The 17848-nt window shown below is 45.4% G+C and overlaps 1 protein-coding gene across 2 annotated transcripts in view; it reads right to left on the bottom strand.

Moving 5' to 3' along the window:
- The window catches only part of bmp2k (BMP2 inducible kinase), a 92575-nt gene extending 81245 nt beyond the window's left edge, over positions 1–11330 (bottom strand). Inside the window, exon 1 of one of the 2 annotated variants that reach the window (XM_036979244.1) lies at positions 10308–11330. In XM_036979244.1, the coding sequence (XP_036835139.1) occupies positions 10308–10449 (142 nt within the window). In that variant the 5' untranslated portion in view covers positions 10450–11330. The remainder of the gene's footprint in view (positions 1–10307) is intronic. The other variant, XM_036979245.1, reaches the window with a different exon arrangement.
- Positions 11331–17848: the final 6518 nt, after the last annotated feature.

Genomic DNA, 17848 nt, shown 5'->3' with positions numbered 1-17848 from the left:
TGTTTGACAGTCTCCTGGAGGGGAAGGAGTCTCTCCAAGAAATGGCCATATCACAGTCTGCCGATATGGACAGCCCAAATCAAGAGGATCCTCCTGGATGATGTATTTTGGGAGAGAGTGGTAAAGCAGCCTGAAACCTATAGCAGTAGCCATTGCACGGATTGAGGGAGACAGTGCCATCCTGTCTGATGTTCAGACTCTGCTTGCAGATGTAAGAGAAGAAATCCGTACTGCCCTGCCCAATTCACTGTTGCTCCAAGCAGAGGAAACTGCAGTTCTGAAATACATAATGCATGAAGACTTCTGCCTGAAGCCCATACACCCCGCAGCGTACATGTTGGACCCCAAGCATACTGGCAAGAGCATCCTGTCTGGTGCAGAGATCAACAAGGCCTATGGTGTCATCACTACCGTATCTCGCCACCTTGTCCTGGATGAGGGCAAGGTTCTTGGCAGTCTGGCGAAGTACACTTCCAAGTAAGTGCTTTCGGGAACACACACACACACCTTGTTTGGGAACACACACACACCAAAGCACGCAACAGGCTGACCAATACAGGGGTTGAAACATTGGTGGCCATCCAGGCAAATTTGAGGCTTTTTGAGCCTGACAACGAGCCATCCTCAACCAGGTTGGAAAGTGACAGTGAAGATGAGGCCTCAGAGTCTGATGTTCAAGAGATGGACATTGAGGAGGTCCAGGGAGAAGACATGGAAGCCTGAGAGGAAGACAACCAAAGCTTTAGTTTCTAGACTACCCTTTTACAGATGTATGTTGAAAATGTTTTTGGGAGATGTGATGGATCATTGGGGATCATTCAATATTCCCTTTTGTTGTTCAGTGAAATCATCCCATGTGAAGAGTCAACTCATTTAAGTTCAATTCGTAACTAAACTTTTTTTTTTTGGAAGGATTTAAATCTAGTTTTGATAAAAGGTAAAAGTTGTTTGTCTCCATATGATATGGTAAATATATCCTATGCAAAAAAATAATCTACATTTAAATGCTATTAATATTCATTTACATATTTTTCCATTAATTCAAAACAGAAATGCTCCACTTCTGAATATTCCCCAAAATGTGCAACCCTAGTTACAGCCTTTGGTTTTCCCATTTAAAATGTCAAGGTTTGACATTAGGCACACCGATTAGTGTCACCTCGTTAGTCAGTGTGTGTTATTTAAGAGCGACTGGCCCCGGTGTTATTTAAGAGCGACTGGCCCAGGGCTCCAGTTGTCTTGAGAGATGTGGAGATCTAACGACTCAGGTTATTAAAACGTTAATTCTGTGTAGTTTGTTACTACTGCCATTCTAACCAGCTTCAATTAATCCACAACGGCTCCCTTTTCATCTTCCAAAGCACCATCCCACCACTTGGCTCAATGCCAACCCTAACACCCTAACACTGGATGGATAATGAGATGATTCATAAATGGCACCCTATAGGGGCCAATAGGGCTCTGGTCAAAAGTAAGGCACTATGTAGGGAATAGAGTGGCATTTGGGACGCAAGCAATGAGTTGAGTTAGAAGCTAAATAAATTTGGAACAAAGAAGCGATGAGAGACAGAGATGCATCGTACCAGCAGCATTCTTTACAGGGTGCTAGAGTAGGACAAGGAGACACAATCCACCCATTCATTACCGTTTACAGAACGCTAATGTCTTCTGAAAGTATTCACACCTCAACCCCCCACCCCCAAAAAAATGTTATGTTACAAGCCTGAAGACAATATCACACAAGGTCAAGTGCAATTATTTGTTTAGAAATGTTTACAAAATGTAAAAAGCTGGAATGTCTTGACTCAAGTATTCAACCTCTTTGTTATGGCAAGTCAGAATAGGTTCAGGAGTAAAAATGTGCTGAACATGTCACATAATAAGTTGCATGGATTGTGTGCCGTTATTTTTTAAATGACTACATCTCTGTAAAGGTCCCTCAGTCGAGGAGTGAATTTCAAAACATAGATTCAAACGACAAAAGACCAGGGAGGTTTTCCCCCCCAATGCCTCGACAAAAGACCAGGGAGGTTTTCCCCCCCAATGCCTCGACAAAAGACCAGGGAGGTTTTCCCCTCCCAATGCCTCGACAAAAGACCAGGGAGGTTCCCCCCCCCCCCCCAATGCCTCGACAAAAGACCAGGGAGGTTTCCTCCCCAATGCCTCAACAAAAGACCAGGGAGGTTTTCCCCCCCCAATGCCTCGACAAAAGACCAGGGAGGTTTTCCCAAGAAAGGGCACTGATTGGTAGATGGAATAAAAAATAAAGCAGACTGAATATCTCTTAGAGCATGGTGAAGTTATTAGGTGAAAACTGAGGATGGATCAACATTGTAGTTACTCCACAGTACTAACCTAAATGACAGAGTGAAAAGGGAACCTGTACAGAAAAGATTTGTTCCAAAAAAAGATGCATCCTGTTCACAATAAAAAAAAAGGCACTAAAGTAATATTGCAAAACAAAGTAGCGAAGACATTAACCTTTTGTCTGGAGCAAATCCAACATCACTGAGTACCACTCTTCATATTTTCAATCTTAGTGGTGGTGGCTGCATCATGCTATGGGTATACTTGTCGTCGGCAAAGACTAGGGAGTTTAGGATAGAAGAAAAAGGAAGAGCTAAGCGCAGGCAAAAATCGTAGAGAAACTTGGTACAGTCCGCTTTCCACCAGATACTAGGACACAAATCTACCTTTCAGCAGGACAATAACCTAAAACGCAAGGCAAAATATACACTGTTGCTTACCAAGACGACATTGAATATTCCTGAGTGGCCTGGTTCAGTGGACTTAAATCAGCTTAAAAATCTAAATGGCAAGATTTGAGAATGGCTGTCTAGCAAAATGTTCAACAACCAACTTGACACGGCTTGAAGAATTTAAAACTGAATGTGCAAATATTGTACAATCCAGGTGTGTAACGCTTTTTGAGACTTAACAAAAAAAGACTTACAGCTTTAAATAACTGCCAAAGGTGATTCTAATATCTATTAACTCACGGGGTTGAATACTTAATAATATTTAATAATACTTAATTATGTTTTACTTTCCATTACTGTGTGTAGATTAAATTGTCATTTTTTTTTCAAACAATATCATTTTAATCCCACTTTGTAACAAAATGTGGAAAAAGTCAAGTGTGTGAATCCTTCCTGAAGACACTGTACATACTAGTTAGTGCCCTACATTAGAACAGAGCGCTACGGGCCCCGGTCAACGGTAGTACACTAAATAGGGGGTATGGTGCATTTGGGACGCACAACAGACCTCATTACACTAAACACTGCAGGTGAGGTGGAACTAACATAGGTGATAGTGACAACAAGAAATGCCTGGGTCTTGTTGTTGACTGGTGGGGGGTGGGGGGGGGGGGGGGGGGGGGGGTGCTGTTTGACAAGCACACACCAGGAGTTGCCATTAGCCGGGCGAAAAAAAATTCAGCTGATAAAATGTGCCCCAAAAAAAAACAGTCAGAAAATAACGTTTTAGCCTAGTTGTTACTGGAAATAGCAGTCGATTGAAATACATTTTAAAATCAGTCATGCTTATCGGTCTATAGCCTTGTTAATGTTATGTTTTAAAATGTTAAATTGCATAATTGTGTAGAATTAAGACACAGATTGGACAGAAAATCTGTCAAACAGTACTAGAGCTGCAGCTCCTCAATATAACGTGCAACAACAAGAGGAGTTTCAGGCTATTTCCTCGAACGGTGTCGAGACGACAAGAGGAGGAAGTACAAAAGTCAAGAAAAAAGTGCCAGCCGAGCGATCGGTTGAGGAAGAGAGATAGTAGGCCAATGGTGACTAGCTCACAGATGACTTCCTGTCGCTAAAATCTGCTTATCAACTCTGAGGTCACCGTCTCAGAACAGAGGCACTGGTGAGACATAGACGAGTTCCTGTTCATCGCTAGATACCACTCTGCTGTGTGTTGCGCACTCCTTCAGTAGATCACAACCACTGGCATACAATGACTTAGTGTTAAAAACAGCATGTTTTCCGGCACACGTTAAATGTCAAGGCAAATCAACACAGACCCTATATTGGCAAACTGGCAAGAGGATAGAGAAAACGTTTAAGGTTAGGCAACTCACACTACTTCCACCTATAGACTAGAAAATATTCTGTTTGAGGCTTCGAGGGGAAACTCATGCTTTTCATGGAACAGCTGCTGCTGACTAATGGCAGGAGGAAACAGAGTAGTGGGGGTTTGGAGAGGGAGGGAGGACAAAGAGGGGGTCTGAGAATTATTCATTGAGTTAGTTCTGGACACAGAGAGCCAAGTCACACCAGCAACGACCCGCTAACAGACGCCGCCAGGCTGCTAGAGGGACGGCAGGGTTAGAGGCACAGAGAGCCAAGTCACACCAGCAACGGCCCGCTAACAGACGCCACCAGGCCATATGAGGACAACCAGGGAGAGGAAAGAGGGGCCGTATTGGGACAACCAGGAGGGGCCGTATGGGGACAACCAGGGAGAGAGGGGCCGTATGGGGACAACCAGGGAGAGGAGAGAGGGGCCGTATGGGGACAACCAGGAGGGGCCGTATGGGGACAACCAGAGAGAGGAGAGAGGGGCCGTATTGGGACAACCAGGAGGGGCCGTATGGGGACAACCAGGGAGAGGAAAGAGGGGCCGTATGGGGACAACCAGGAGAGAGGGGCCGTATGGGGACAACCAGGGAGAGGAGAGAGGGGCCGTATGGGGACAACCAGGAGGGGCCGTATGGGGACAACCAGGAGAGAGGGGCCGTATAGGGACAACCAGGAGAGAGGGGCCGTATGGGGACAACCAGGGAGCGGAGAGAGGGGCCGTATGGGGACAACCAGGAGGGGCCGTATGGGGACAACCAGGGAGAGGAGAGAGGGGCCGTATGGGGACAACCAGGAGGGGCCGTATGGGGACAACCAGGGAGAGGAGAGAGGGGCCGTATGGGGACAACCAGGAGGGGCCGTATGGGGACAACCAGGGAGAGGAAAGAGGGGCCGTATGGGGACAACCAGGGAGAGGAGCCGTATGGGGACAACCAGGGAGAGGAGCCGTATGGGGACAACCAGGGACAGGAGAGAGGGACCGTATGGGGACAACCAGGAGAGAGGGCAGCCGGATAGGACCACCAATTGCCAACAACTAGATTAAATAATTATTCAAAATACAAAAATGTCACTAAGACTTAATGATATTTTTGTTTAAAATGACCAAACTAAATAAAACCAAATTTAAAAACACTGGTGTGTTAGTGATACGTGAGGATTATCTAACCAGTATTTCGCAATGAAAAAAACAAATGTGCATGAAAACGAGTCGCCTCTCGTTAAACGACAACCAAGACTTTATTCAAGAGTCCCCTAATGTTGACCAATTACCGGCAGAGGGGTGTAGACATCAGCTTGCCTCGAGAAAACGGTGTGCCCAGAACAGCCGTGGAAAAAAAGAAAAACTCACCGCAGCAGACAAATGAACACACACACACACACACACACACACACACACCTCACTGTAGACAGGCAGCTGTTTGTTTTTAAAATGATAAGTGGTAGAACAGGTTAGGTGGTTCGTCAGTGACTTGTTGCTAGGTGAGAGCAGAACACCCTGTAAGGCTCAGGAAGCAGTCTTATTGGCTAGATGTTGACTCAACCACATTTGGCCTAGTTAGTATTAGTGAGCTATTGACTGGTAAATTTATTTATTTTTTTGCAGGACTTGTGCCCCTTTCCATGTTTACAGTCAACTAAAAAGTCACTCCGAAGGTCTCTGGGCTCTCGTTTTCCGTGGCCGACGCGAGTAAGAGATTTAAGCGTTTTAGCCCTCTTCAGAGCACACACAGACCAGCTGGCCGGAGTGTTTACGGACATATTCAATCTCTCCCTATCCTAGTCTCCTCCTGCCATCACGCCGCCCTATCCCAGTCGCCCTATCCCAGTCTCCTCCTGCCATCGCGCCGCCCTATCCCAGTCGCCCTATCCCAGTCTCCTCCTGCCATCACGCCGCCCTATCCCAGTCTCTCTATCCCAGTCTCCTCCTGCCATCGCGCCGCCCTATCCCAGTCTCCCTGTCCCAGTCTCCCTGTCCCAGTCTCCTCCTGCCATCGAGCCGCTCTATCCCAGCCGCCCTATCCCAGTCTCTTCCTGCCATCGCGCCACCCTATCCCAGTCTCCCTATCCCAGTCTCCTCCTGCCATCGCGCCTCCCTGTCCCAGTCTCCCTGTCCCAGTCTCCCTGTCCCAGTCTCCTCCTGCCATCGAGCCGCCCTATCCCAGCCGCCCTATCCCAGTCTCCTACTGCCATCGAGCCGCCCTATCCCAGCCGCCCTATCCCAGTCTCCTCCTGCCATCGCGCCGCCCTATCCCAGTCGCCCTATCCCAGTCTCCTCCTGCCATCACGCCGCCCTATCCCAGTCTCCCTATCCCAGTCTCCTCCTGCCATCGCGCCACCCTATCCCAGTCTCCCTGTCCCAGTCTCCCTGTCATCGAGCCGCTCTATCCCAGCCGCCCTATCCCAGTCTCCTCCTGCCATCACGCCGCCCTATCCCAGTCTCCCTATCCCAGTCTCCTCCTACCATCGCGCCGCCCTATCCCAGTCTCCCTGTCCCAGTCTCCCTGTCCCAGTCTCCCTGTCCCAGTCTCCTCCTGCCATCGAGCCGCTCTATCCCAGTCTCCCTATCCCAGTCTCCTCCTGCCATCGCGCCTCCCTGTCCCAGTCTCCCTGTCCCAGTCTCCCTGTCCCAGTCTCCCTATCCCAGTCTCCCTATCCCAGTCTCCTCCTGCCATCGAGCCGCCCTATCCCAGCCGCCCTATCCCAGTCTCCTACTGCCATCGAGCCGCCCTATCCCAGCCGCCCTATCCCAGTCTCTTCCTGCCATCGCGCCACCCTATCCCAGTCTCCCTATCCCAGTCTCCCTATCCTAGTCTCCTCCTGCCATCGAGCCGCCCTATCCCAGCCGCCCTATCCCAGTCTCCTCCTGCCATCGAGCTGCCCTATCCCAGCCGCCCTATCCCAGTCTCCTCCTGCCATCGAGCTGCCCTATCCCAGCCGCCCTATCCCAGTCTCTTCCTGCCATCGCGCCACCATATCCCAGTCGCCCTATCCCAGTCTCCTCCTGCCATCGAGCCGCCCTATCCCAGTCTCTTCCTGCCATCGCGCCACCCTATCCCAGTCTCCCTATCCCAGTCTCCCTATCCCAGTCTCCTCCTGCCATCGAGCCGCCCTATCCCAGTCGCCCTATCCCAGTCTCCTCCTGCCATCGCGCCGCCCTATCCCAGCTGGACTAGAGGAACACACACAGTACCAGTTCAAAGTTTGGACACCTACTCATTCAAGGGTTTTCCAATTTTCTACATTGTAGAATAGTGAAACTATGAAATAACACCTATGGAAACATATAACGCCCACGCTCAAAAAAAAAAGTTAAATCAAAATATATTTTATATTTTAAATTCTTCAAAGTATCCTTTTACTTTGATGACAGCTTTGCACACTTGGCCCCTCTCTCAACCAGCTCCACCTGGAATGCTTTGACAACAGTCTTGAAGGAGTTCCCACATATGCGGAGCACGTGTTGGCTGCTTTTCCTTCACTCCGCAGTCCAACTCATCCCAAACCATCTCAATTGGGTTGATGTCAGGTGATTGTGGAGCCCAGGTCATCTGATGCAGCACTCCATCACTCTCCGTCTTTGTCAAATAGCCCTTACACAGCCTGGAGGTGTGTTGGGTCATTGTCCTGTTGAAAAACAAGTGATAGTCCCATTAAGCCCAAACCAGATGGGATCGCTGCAGAATGCTGTGGTAGCCATACCGGTTAAGTGTGCCTTGAATTCTAAATAAATCACAGTGTCACCAGCAAAGCACCCCCACACCTCCTCCTCCTCCATGCTTCACGATGGGAAACATGTGGAGATCATCCGTTCACCTACTCTGTGTCTCAAAGACACGGAGGTTGGAACCAAAAATAGCCAAATTAGGACTCCACACCAAGAGAACAGATTACAACCGGTCTAGTGTCCACTGCTTGTGTTTTTTGGCCCAATAAAGTAACGTCTTATCGGTGTCCTTTCGTAGTTTCTTTACAGCAATTCGACCATGAAGGCCTGATTCACAGTATCCTCTGAACAGTGGATGTTGAGATGTGTCTGTTACTTGAAGCCTCTTTGGCATCGATTACAGCCTCAAATCTTCTTGGGTATGACGCTACAAGCTTGGCACACCTGTATTTGGGGAGTTTCTCCCATTCTACTCTGCAGATCCTCTCAAGCTCTGTCAGGTTGGATGGGGAGCATCGCTGCACAGCTATTTTCAGGTCTCTCCAGAGATGTTCGATAAGGTTTCAAGTCCAGGCCCTGGCTGGGCCATTCAAGGACATTCAGAGACCTGTCCCAAAGCCACTCCTGCATTGTCTTGGCTGGCTCACCCCAGCTTGAGGTCCCGAGCAAGTTTTCATTAAGGATCTCTGTCCTTAGCTCCGTTAATCTTTTCCTCGATCCCGACTAGTCTCCCAGTCCCAGCAGCTGAAAAACAGCTCCACAGCATGATGCTCATGTGTTGCTGCCATGCTGTTGTCGTAGGTCTCTCTTTATGTAGGGTTGTGTTGTTGCCATGCTGTTGTCGTAGGTCTCTCTATGTAGTGTTGTGTTGCTGCCATGCTGTTGTCTTAGGTCTCTCTTTATGTAGGGTTGTGTTGCTGCCATGCTGTTGTCGTAGGTCTCTCTTTATGTAGGGTTGTGTTGCTGCCATGCTGTTGTCGTAGGTCTCTCTTTATGTAGGGTTGTGTTGCTGCCATGCTGTTGCCGTAGGTCTCTCTTTATGTAGGGTTGTGTTGCTGCCATGCTGTTGTCGTAGGTCTCTCTTTATGTAGGGTTGTGTTGCTGCCATGCTGTTGTCTTAGGTCTATATGTAGGGTTGTGTTGCTGCCATGCTGTTGTCGTAGGTCTCTCTTTATGTAGGGTTGTGTTGCTGCCATGCTGTTGTCGTAGGTCTCTCTTTATGTAGGGTTGTGTTGCTGCCATGCTGTTGTCTTAGGTCTATATGTAGGGTTGTGTTGCTGCCATGCTGTTGTCTTAGGTCTCTCTTTATGTAGGGTTGTGTTGCTGCCATGCTGTTGTCGTAGGTCTCTATTTATGTAGGGTTGTCTTGATGTCTTTTGTCCTATATATTTTTTTTAATTTAAAAATGTATTTGTATTTTTCATCCCCTGTCCCCGCAGGTTGCCTTTTTGGTCGTCATTGTAAATACGAATTTGTTCAATTGACTTGCCTAGTTCAATACAAATATCAAAAACAGCGGTGACTCATCATTAAATAAATAAACCACAAATGCTGCCACCAGAGGAACTCTAGAGCTCTGTCAGATTGAACATCGGGTTCTTCGTCACCTCCCTGACCCTTCTGGAAGGTTCTCCCTTCTCCACAGAGGAACTCTGGAGCTCTGTCAGAGTGACCATCAGGTTCTTCGCCACCTCCCTGACCAAGGCCCTTCTCCCCCGATTGCTCAGTTTGGCCGGGCAGCCAGCTCTAGGAAGAGTCTTGGTGGTTCTAAACTTCTTCCACTTAAGAATGATGGAGGCCACTGTGTTCTTGGGGACCTTGAATGCTAAAGAAATGTTTTGGTACCCTTCCCCAGATCTGTGCACTCGACACAATCCTGTCTCGGAGCTCTACGGACAATTCCTTCAACCTCATGGCTTGTTTTTCTGCTCTGACATCCACTGTCAACTATGGGACCTTTATATAGACAGGTGTGTGCCTTTCCAAATCATGTCCAATCAATTACATTTACCACAGGTGTACTTCAATCAAGTTTAAGAAACATCTCAAGGGTGACCAATGGAAACAGGATGCACCTGAGCTCAATTTCAAGTCTCATAGCTTAGAGTCTGAATACTGATGAAAATAAAAAAAAGTTTATAATTGTTTGCGAATTAGTTTTTGCTTTGTCATTATGTGTAGATTGGTAAGGAAAACATTTTATTTAATCCATTATAGAATAAAGCTGTAATGTAACAAAATGTGGAAAAAGTCAAGGGATCTGAATGCTTACCAAATGCACTGTATTTGGGTCAAGGCCATCCTATTCAACTATTCCTCTACATACACTATTCTTTGTGTGTGTGTGTGTGTGTGTTAATATTTCTAAATGCCATTCTTTGACTTAAGATCCGTGTATTGTTAGATATTACTGCACTATTGGAGTTAGAAACACAAGCATTTCGTAAACACCCGCAATAACATCTGCTAAATATGTGTATGCCATAAATACATTGTACTTTACGTGCAATAGCCTAACGTTATATAAAAGGAGAGATACACACCTTCTGCGATGAGTTCTTCCACCGTGACTTGATACCGGCCCACGGCGAACACTTTCCCGAAGCAGTTACTAACGACTCCAGAGCCCGACCCGGACCCCCCTCCCGGACCGCCGCTCTCCGACATACGGGAGAACTTCTTCATTCTGTGCTGTCGAGACCGACCTACAAATACACTCCTTTGGTTCAACTTACGGTCGACAGTAGTCAACTTTAATGTAGGATTCCTGTCCCCACCTATCTACTTATGCCAAATGTTCCTCCTATCTTGCGTACTCTCTGAAATGACTTGACTTGCACTTTAATGTCATGACACAGCAAGGCGAGGAAATGTTGCTCCACTCGACCGACTGGTCAGCTGTTCAGTTAGATATCTGGCTAAGAACCTCTGCTTCCGAGTTGACAACTAAATGAGCTCCGCAGTTTAGTCCTATTGACGTTAAAGCGACATAATGTGACAGTAGATGCACGGCTGTGAGCTAGATCCAATGTAACATCAGCCAGCTATAGTGTGTGGCTATTCAGGCACTCATACAGGCGTCGCTGCACCAAAACAGTCTGTGCTAGGTAGACGCTTCAACAACGAGCGCTAGAAGATACGTTAAAGCACAAAGGAGCATATAGCAAGATATCGGTGTTGTGAACACGGTAGGCGACTGGCTACAAGATGTCCTACTGCTCCTTTGTCAAACGATTGTGTTTATCGAAGAAACCCTTGCCTTCAGCCCGCTACTTGTCTAGGGGTACTTCCCCGCTAGGCTTTGATGGTTGGCTAACTGTCTTCACTTGCGTCTATCAAGATAAACTAGCTACGACCACATGTGACCACCGTGCAATCGCACCGAATCTCCGCAAGGACCGTTCATTAACTATCGCGTGCAAATTCCGGTGGTTCGATTTATTTTAACATGTCTTCGGCCTCGTGTCTTGTTGATACCAGCCAGGCGCAGACTCGGTAAACTTCGACCTCCTTCTTGACTCTCAGAAGCACAAATAAGTGGGTGGGTTGGTTTGTTGTGGTCCAATCAGACAGTTGACAACCTAACCCTGCTCTGTCCGTCCCCTCCTATTGTTATGATTGGTTTGTTGTGGTCCAATCAGACAGTTGACAACCTAACCCTGCTCTGTCCGTCCTCTCCTATTGTTATGATTGGTTTGTTGTGGTCCAATCAGACAGTTGACAACCTAACCCTGCTCTGTCCGTCCCCTCCTATTGTTATGATTGGTTTGTTGTGGTCCAATCAGACAGTTGACAACCTAACCCTGCTCTGTCCGTCCTCTCCTATTGTTATGATTGGTTTGTTATGGTCCAATCAGACAGTTGACAACCTAACCCTGCTCTGTCCGTCCCCTCCTATTGTTATGATTGGTTTGTTGTGGTCCAATCAGACAGTTGACAACCTAACCCTGCTCTGTCCGTCCTTTCCTATTGTTATGATTGGTTTGTTGTGGTCCAATCAGACAGTTGACAACCTAACCCTGCTCTGTCCGTCCTCTCCTATTGTTATGATTGGTTTGTTGTGGTCCAATCAGACAGTTGACAACCTAACCCTGCTCTGTCCGTCCCCTCCTATTGTTATGATTGGTTTGTTGTGGTCCAATCAGACAGTTGACAACCTAACCCTGCTCTGTCCGTCCCCTCCTATTGTTATGATTGGTTTGTTGTGGTCCAATCAGACAGTTGACAACCTAACCCTGCTCTGTCCGTCCCCTCCTATTGTTATGATTGGTTTGTTGTGGTCCAATCAGACAGTTGACAACCTAACCCTGCTCTGTCCGTCCCCTCCTATTGTTATGATTGGTTTGTTGTGGTCCAATCAGACAGTTGACAACCTAACCCTGCTCTGTCCGTCCCCTCCTATTGTTATGATTGGTTTGTTGTGGTCCAATCAGACAGTTGACAACCTAACCCTGCTCTGTCCGTCCCCTCCTATTGTTATGATTGGTAGACAGTGCTCTTCTCTGACGGGAGAGCGTCAATGACAGTCTGTACAACGGTTGTCGCTAGTTACCACAGTCACAAAGTAAGAATGGGCTATATTGCAAAAAATCATGAAAACAATAATGTGCCTTTTGGTTTAAATGTAAGGTTAGGATAATGTATAAGGTCATCAGTGTGGCCAGTTATCAGTGTGGTTAAGGTTAGGGTTAAGTTTAAAATCAGATTTTAAGACGATACATGGAAGAAATAGGCGAGGTTTAGCCATAATTATGACTTTGTGTTTGTGGTAACTAGTGAGGACCTTTGCACCGTCTGACTGTTCCCTATGTTAGGTTGTGGTGAGAACCACAACAAACAGATTCAACAGAAGCGAGAGTGATTTATATGTGATTGTTAATATTTCTAATCAAGTAGATAGAGTGATCCTCATTGAGAAAATGTAGATATTTTCAGTATGTTCTGGTAGGCTATTCATTTGAAACATACCTTTTTCATCTTATTTAAAATAAAATAAAATGTTGTCTTAGATTGATTCCTTTCATTTAGGGGCAATTTCATGGACACTGATTTTCTCAGACGTGATTTAAAATAGTCTAGATTTTAAAAGTCTAGATTTTTTTTTAAAGTCTGATTTCCAGAACGATGATTAGAGTTAATCTAGATCTTGAAGGCATAAATAAACCTGGTCAGAGGCAGGAGTTAACTTCAGATGAATGGATGTCGGCTATGGAGGGAAATTAATTACCGGGAAATTAATTACCGGGACTATTTCGACGATGATCAAAAAACACCTCTAAGGCCAGACAGGAGACAAACCCACTGAATGATTTTGATCAAATCAATTTCTGTGACCGTTTCCGTATGTACAAAGAAAATGCATCTGATATTATTTGTTTACTTGAGCCAAGGCTTTCATCTGACTCTCTTCGGGGGGAAAGGGCCCATCCCTCCCAGTACTGTTCCCATTGAGGTTTTAAGCATCTGGAACATTCCATTGTCATTCACAGTGGGGCAAAAAAGTAGAAATCTTGCTTGTTTGTAGGTGACCAAATACTTATTTTCCATTATAATTTGCAAATAAATTCATTAAAAATCCTACAATGTGATATTCTGGATTTTTTTTCTCATTTTGTCTGTCATAGTTGAAGTGTACCTATGATGAAAATTACAGGCCTCTCTCATCTTTTTAAGTGGGAGAACTTGCACAATTGGTGGCTGACTAAATACTTTTTTGCCCCACTGTATGTGGTGTTCGTATGCAGAATAGTCCACAATGCTATATTTTTTAAATATTTTTAACCTTTATTTAACTAGGCAAGTCAGTTAAAAACAAATTCTTATATACGATGATCAAATCAAATCATATTTACTTATATAGCCCTTCGTACAGTGCCTTGCGAAAGTATTCGGCCCCCTTGAACTTTGCGACCTTTTGCCACATTTCAGGCTTCAAACATAAAGATATAAAACTGTATTTTTTTGTGAAGAATCAACAACAAGTGGGACACAATCATGAAGTGGAACGACATTTATTGGATATTTCAAACTTTTTTAATAAATCAAAAACTGAAAAATTGGGCGTGCAAAATTATTCAGCCCCTTTACTTTCAGTGCAGCAAACTCTCTCCAGAAGTTCAGTGAGGATCTCTGAATGATCCAATGTTGACCTAAATGACTAATGATGATAAATACAATCCACCTGTGTGTAATCAAGTCTCCGTATAAATGCACCTGCACTGTGATAGTCTCAGAGGTCTGTTAAAAGCGCAGAGAGCATCATGAAGAACAAGGAACACACCAGGCAGGTCCGAGATACTGTTGTGAAGAAGTTTAAAGCCGGATTTGGATACAAAAATATTTCCCAAGCTTTAAACATCCCAAGGAGCACTGTGCAAGCGATAATATTGAAATGGAAGGAGTATCAGACCACTGCAAATCTACCAAGACCTGGCCGTCCCTCTAAACTTTCAGCTCATACAAGGAGAAGACTGATCAGAGATGCAGCCAAGAGGCCCATGATCACTCTGGATGAACTGCAGAGATCTACAGCTGAGGTGGGAGACTCTGTCCATAGGACAACAATCAGTCGTATATTGCACAAATCTGGCCTTTATGGAAGAGTGGCAAGAAAGCCATTTCTTAAAGATATCCATAAAAAGTGTTGTTTAAAGTTTGCCACAAGCCACCTGGGAGACACACCAAGCATGTGGAAGAAGGTGCTCTGGTCAGATGAAACCAAAATTGAACTTTTTGGCAACAATGCAAAACGTTATGTTTGGCGTAAAAGCAACACAGCTGAACACACTATCCCCACTGTCAAACATGGTGGTGGCAGCATCATGGTTTGGGCCTGCTTTTCTTCAGCAGGGACAGGGAAGATGGTTAAAATTGATGGGAAGATGGATGGAGCCAAATACAGGACCATTCTGGAAGAAAACCTGATGGAGTCTGCAAAAGACCTGAGACTGGGACGGAGATTTGTCTTCCAACAAGACAATGATCCAAAACATAAAGCAAAATATACAATGGAATGGTTCAAAAATAAACATATCCAGGTGTTAGAATGGCCAAGTCAAAGTCCAGACCTGAATCCAATCGAGAATCTGTGGAAAGAACTGAAAACTGCTGTTCACAAATGCTCTCCATCCAACCTCACTGAGCTCGAGCTGTTTTGCAAGGAGAAATGGGAAAAAATGTCAGTCTCTCGATGTGCAAAACTGATAGAGACATACCCCAAGCGACTTACAGCTGTATTCGCAGCAAAAGGTGTCCCTACAAAGTATTAACTTAAGGGGGCTGAATAATTTTGCACGCCCAATTTTTCAGTTTTTGATTTGTTAAAAAAGTTTGAAATATCCAATAAATGTCGTTCCACTTCATGATTGTGTCCCACTTGTTGTTGATTCTTCACAAAAAAATACAGTTTTATATCTTTATGTTTGAAGCCTGAAATGTGGAAAAAGGTCGCAAAGTTCAAGGGGGCCGAATACTTTCGCAAGGCACTGTACATCAGCTGATATCTCAAAGTGCTGTACAGAAACCCAGCCTAAAACCCCAAACAGCAAGCAATGCAGGTGTAGAAGCACGGTGGCTAGGAAAAACTCCCTAGAAAGGCCAAAACCTAGGAAGAAACCTAGAGAGGAACCAGGCTATGTGGGGTGGCCAGTCTTCTTCTGGCTGTGCCGGGTGGAGATTATAACAGAACATGGCCAAGATGTTCAAATGTTCATAAATGACCAGCATGGTCGAATAATAATAATAAGGCAGAACAGTTGAAACTGGAGCAGCAGCACGGCCAGGTGGACTGGGGACAGCAAGTAGTCATCAAGGTTCCACTATGTTGTCCTCCTACAGGCTGAGCATACAAAGAGGAGTTTCTAACGTGCAAAACAATGTTGGAGAACTGCAAAATTGTCAGTACACACACTTTGTACATGTAGTAAAAAAACAAGTTAAGTTTCCTGTACTCCTTAACATCTGCTGTAGAGGGACACAATGGGAATATGACATTCATCTATACAGCCAATGACTGCAGAGAAGTTCCCATTGATCATAGAAGTCTCCACATTGTAGTTGGCTTGCTGCAGCAGTAGAGAGTTCATAAAATATTTTGTTTATTATGGGAGTGCAAGAGATTGACTGACAACATTACTTATTCCTTGCAGTCCAGGGATGACACATGTTGAATGAATTTGTCCTACCAAATGAGGATTGGATAGGTCCCCCATCTGACCTGTCCGTATGGTCATCATAGGAGGGGGGGGGGGGTATCTTCCAGGAGTCGCTGACCATCAAGGATCTCGGTCAACAAGTCCCCCAGCTCATCTGTCTCTGGTCTGACCCGTTTTGAAACGTTCCCTAAAGAGCAACAGCATTTGTCTTCTTTACGTAGATGTACATGTTTTTCCACAGGACCTTAGAAACACAAGACCAATATAGAAATTAAATGAGTAATTATGATATCGTTTCTGTTATATTTCTGTCACATAAATGCATTTAGGCCCCACTGTGTTGTGTTACATTTAGGCCCCACTGTGTTGTGTTACATTTAGGCCCCACTGTGTTGTGATACATTTAGGCACCACTGTGTTGTGTTACATTTAGGCCCCACTGTGTTGTGTTACATTTAGGCCCCACTGTGTTGTGTTACATTTAGGCCCCACTGTGTTGTGTTACATTTAGGCCCCACTGTGTTGTGATACATTTAGGCCCCACTGTGTTGTGTTGTGTGTTACATTTAGGCCCCACTGTGTTGTGTTACATTTAGGCCCCACTGTGTTGTGTTGTGTGTTACATTTAGGCCCCACTGTGTTGTGTTACATTTAGGCCCCACTGTGTTGTGTTACATTTAGGCCCCACTGTGTTGTGATACATTTAGGCCCCACTGTGTTGTGTTGTGTGTTACATTTAGGCCCCACTGTGTTGTGTTACATTTAGGCCCCACTGTGTTGTGTTACATTTAGGCCCCACTGTGTTGTGTTGTGTGTTACATTTAGGCCCCACTGTGTTGTGTTACATTTAGGCCCCACTGTGTTGTGTTACATTTAGGCCCGACTGTGTTGTGTTACATTTAGGCCCCACTGTGTTGTGTTACATTTAGGCCCCACTGTGTTGTGTTGTGTGTTACATTTAGGCCCCACTGTGTTGTGATACATTTAGGCCCCACTGTGTTGTGTTACATTTAGGCCCCACTGTGTTGTGATACATTTAGGCCCCACTGTGTTGTGTTACATTTAGGCCCCACTGTGTTGTGATACATTTAGGCCCCACTGTGTTGTGTTACATTTAGGCCCCACTGTGTTGTGATACATTTAGGCCCCACTGTGTTGTGTTACATTTAGGCCCCACTGTGTTGTGATACATTTAGGCCCCACTGTGTTGTGTTACATTTAGGCCCCACTGTGTTGTGTTACATTTAGGCCTCACTGTGTTGTGTTACATTTAGGCCCCACTGTGTTGTGTTACATTTAGGCCTCACTGTGTTGTGTTACATTTAGGCCTCACTGTGTTGTGTGTTACATTTAGACCTCACTGTGTTGTGTTACATTTAGACCTCACTGTGTTGTGTTACACAAGAACACTAACATTCTAAAGTAACTCTGATTTGTAAAAGTGGGCCAACAATAAATCCAGTAACTCACCTGAAGTTGTTGTAGCTTCCTTTTGTTGACTTTTTCATTTGAGGTTGAATTCATTCCAGACGGCAGTACAGGAATACATTTTTCTTGTTGTCTGAAGGTGCAAAATACTGTTCATTCTAGATAATTGTCTGGTTTGACACAATTCGCTTCAAGAGTTGTTTTCTTCCCCTTAATAAAATTTAAGGGGAATACTTTCAGTTTTTCCTTTTACCTCAGTCCATTGTTTGGGGCGGCAGGGTAGCCTAGTGGTTAGAGCGTTGGACTAGTAACCAGAAGGTTGCGAGTTCAAACCCCCGAGCTGACAAATCTGTTTGTATTCAAATCTGTCGTTCTGCCCCTGAACAGGCAGTTAACCCACTAGGCCGTCATTGAAAATAAGAATTTGTTCTTAACTGACTTGCCTAAATAAAGGTAAAATAAAAATAAAATGGTTTAGGTGACTTTCTCCAATTCCACACAAT

This window comes from Oncorhynchus mykiss, chromosome 6, assembly GCF_013265735.2.
Source record: "Oncorhynchus mykiss isolate Arlee chromosome 6, USDA_OmykA_1.1, whole genome shotgun sequence".
Lineage (NCBI taxonomy): Eukaryota > Metazoa > Chordata > Actinopteri > Salmoniformes > Salmonidae > Oncorhynchus > Oncorhynchus mykiss.
The sequence above is the reverse complement of the archived record's forward strand: the minus strand, read 5'-3'. Positions and strand labels throughout refer to the sequence as shown.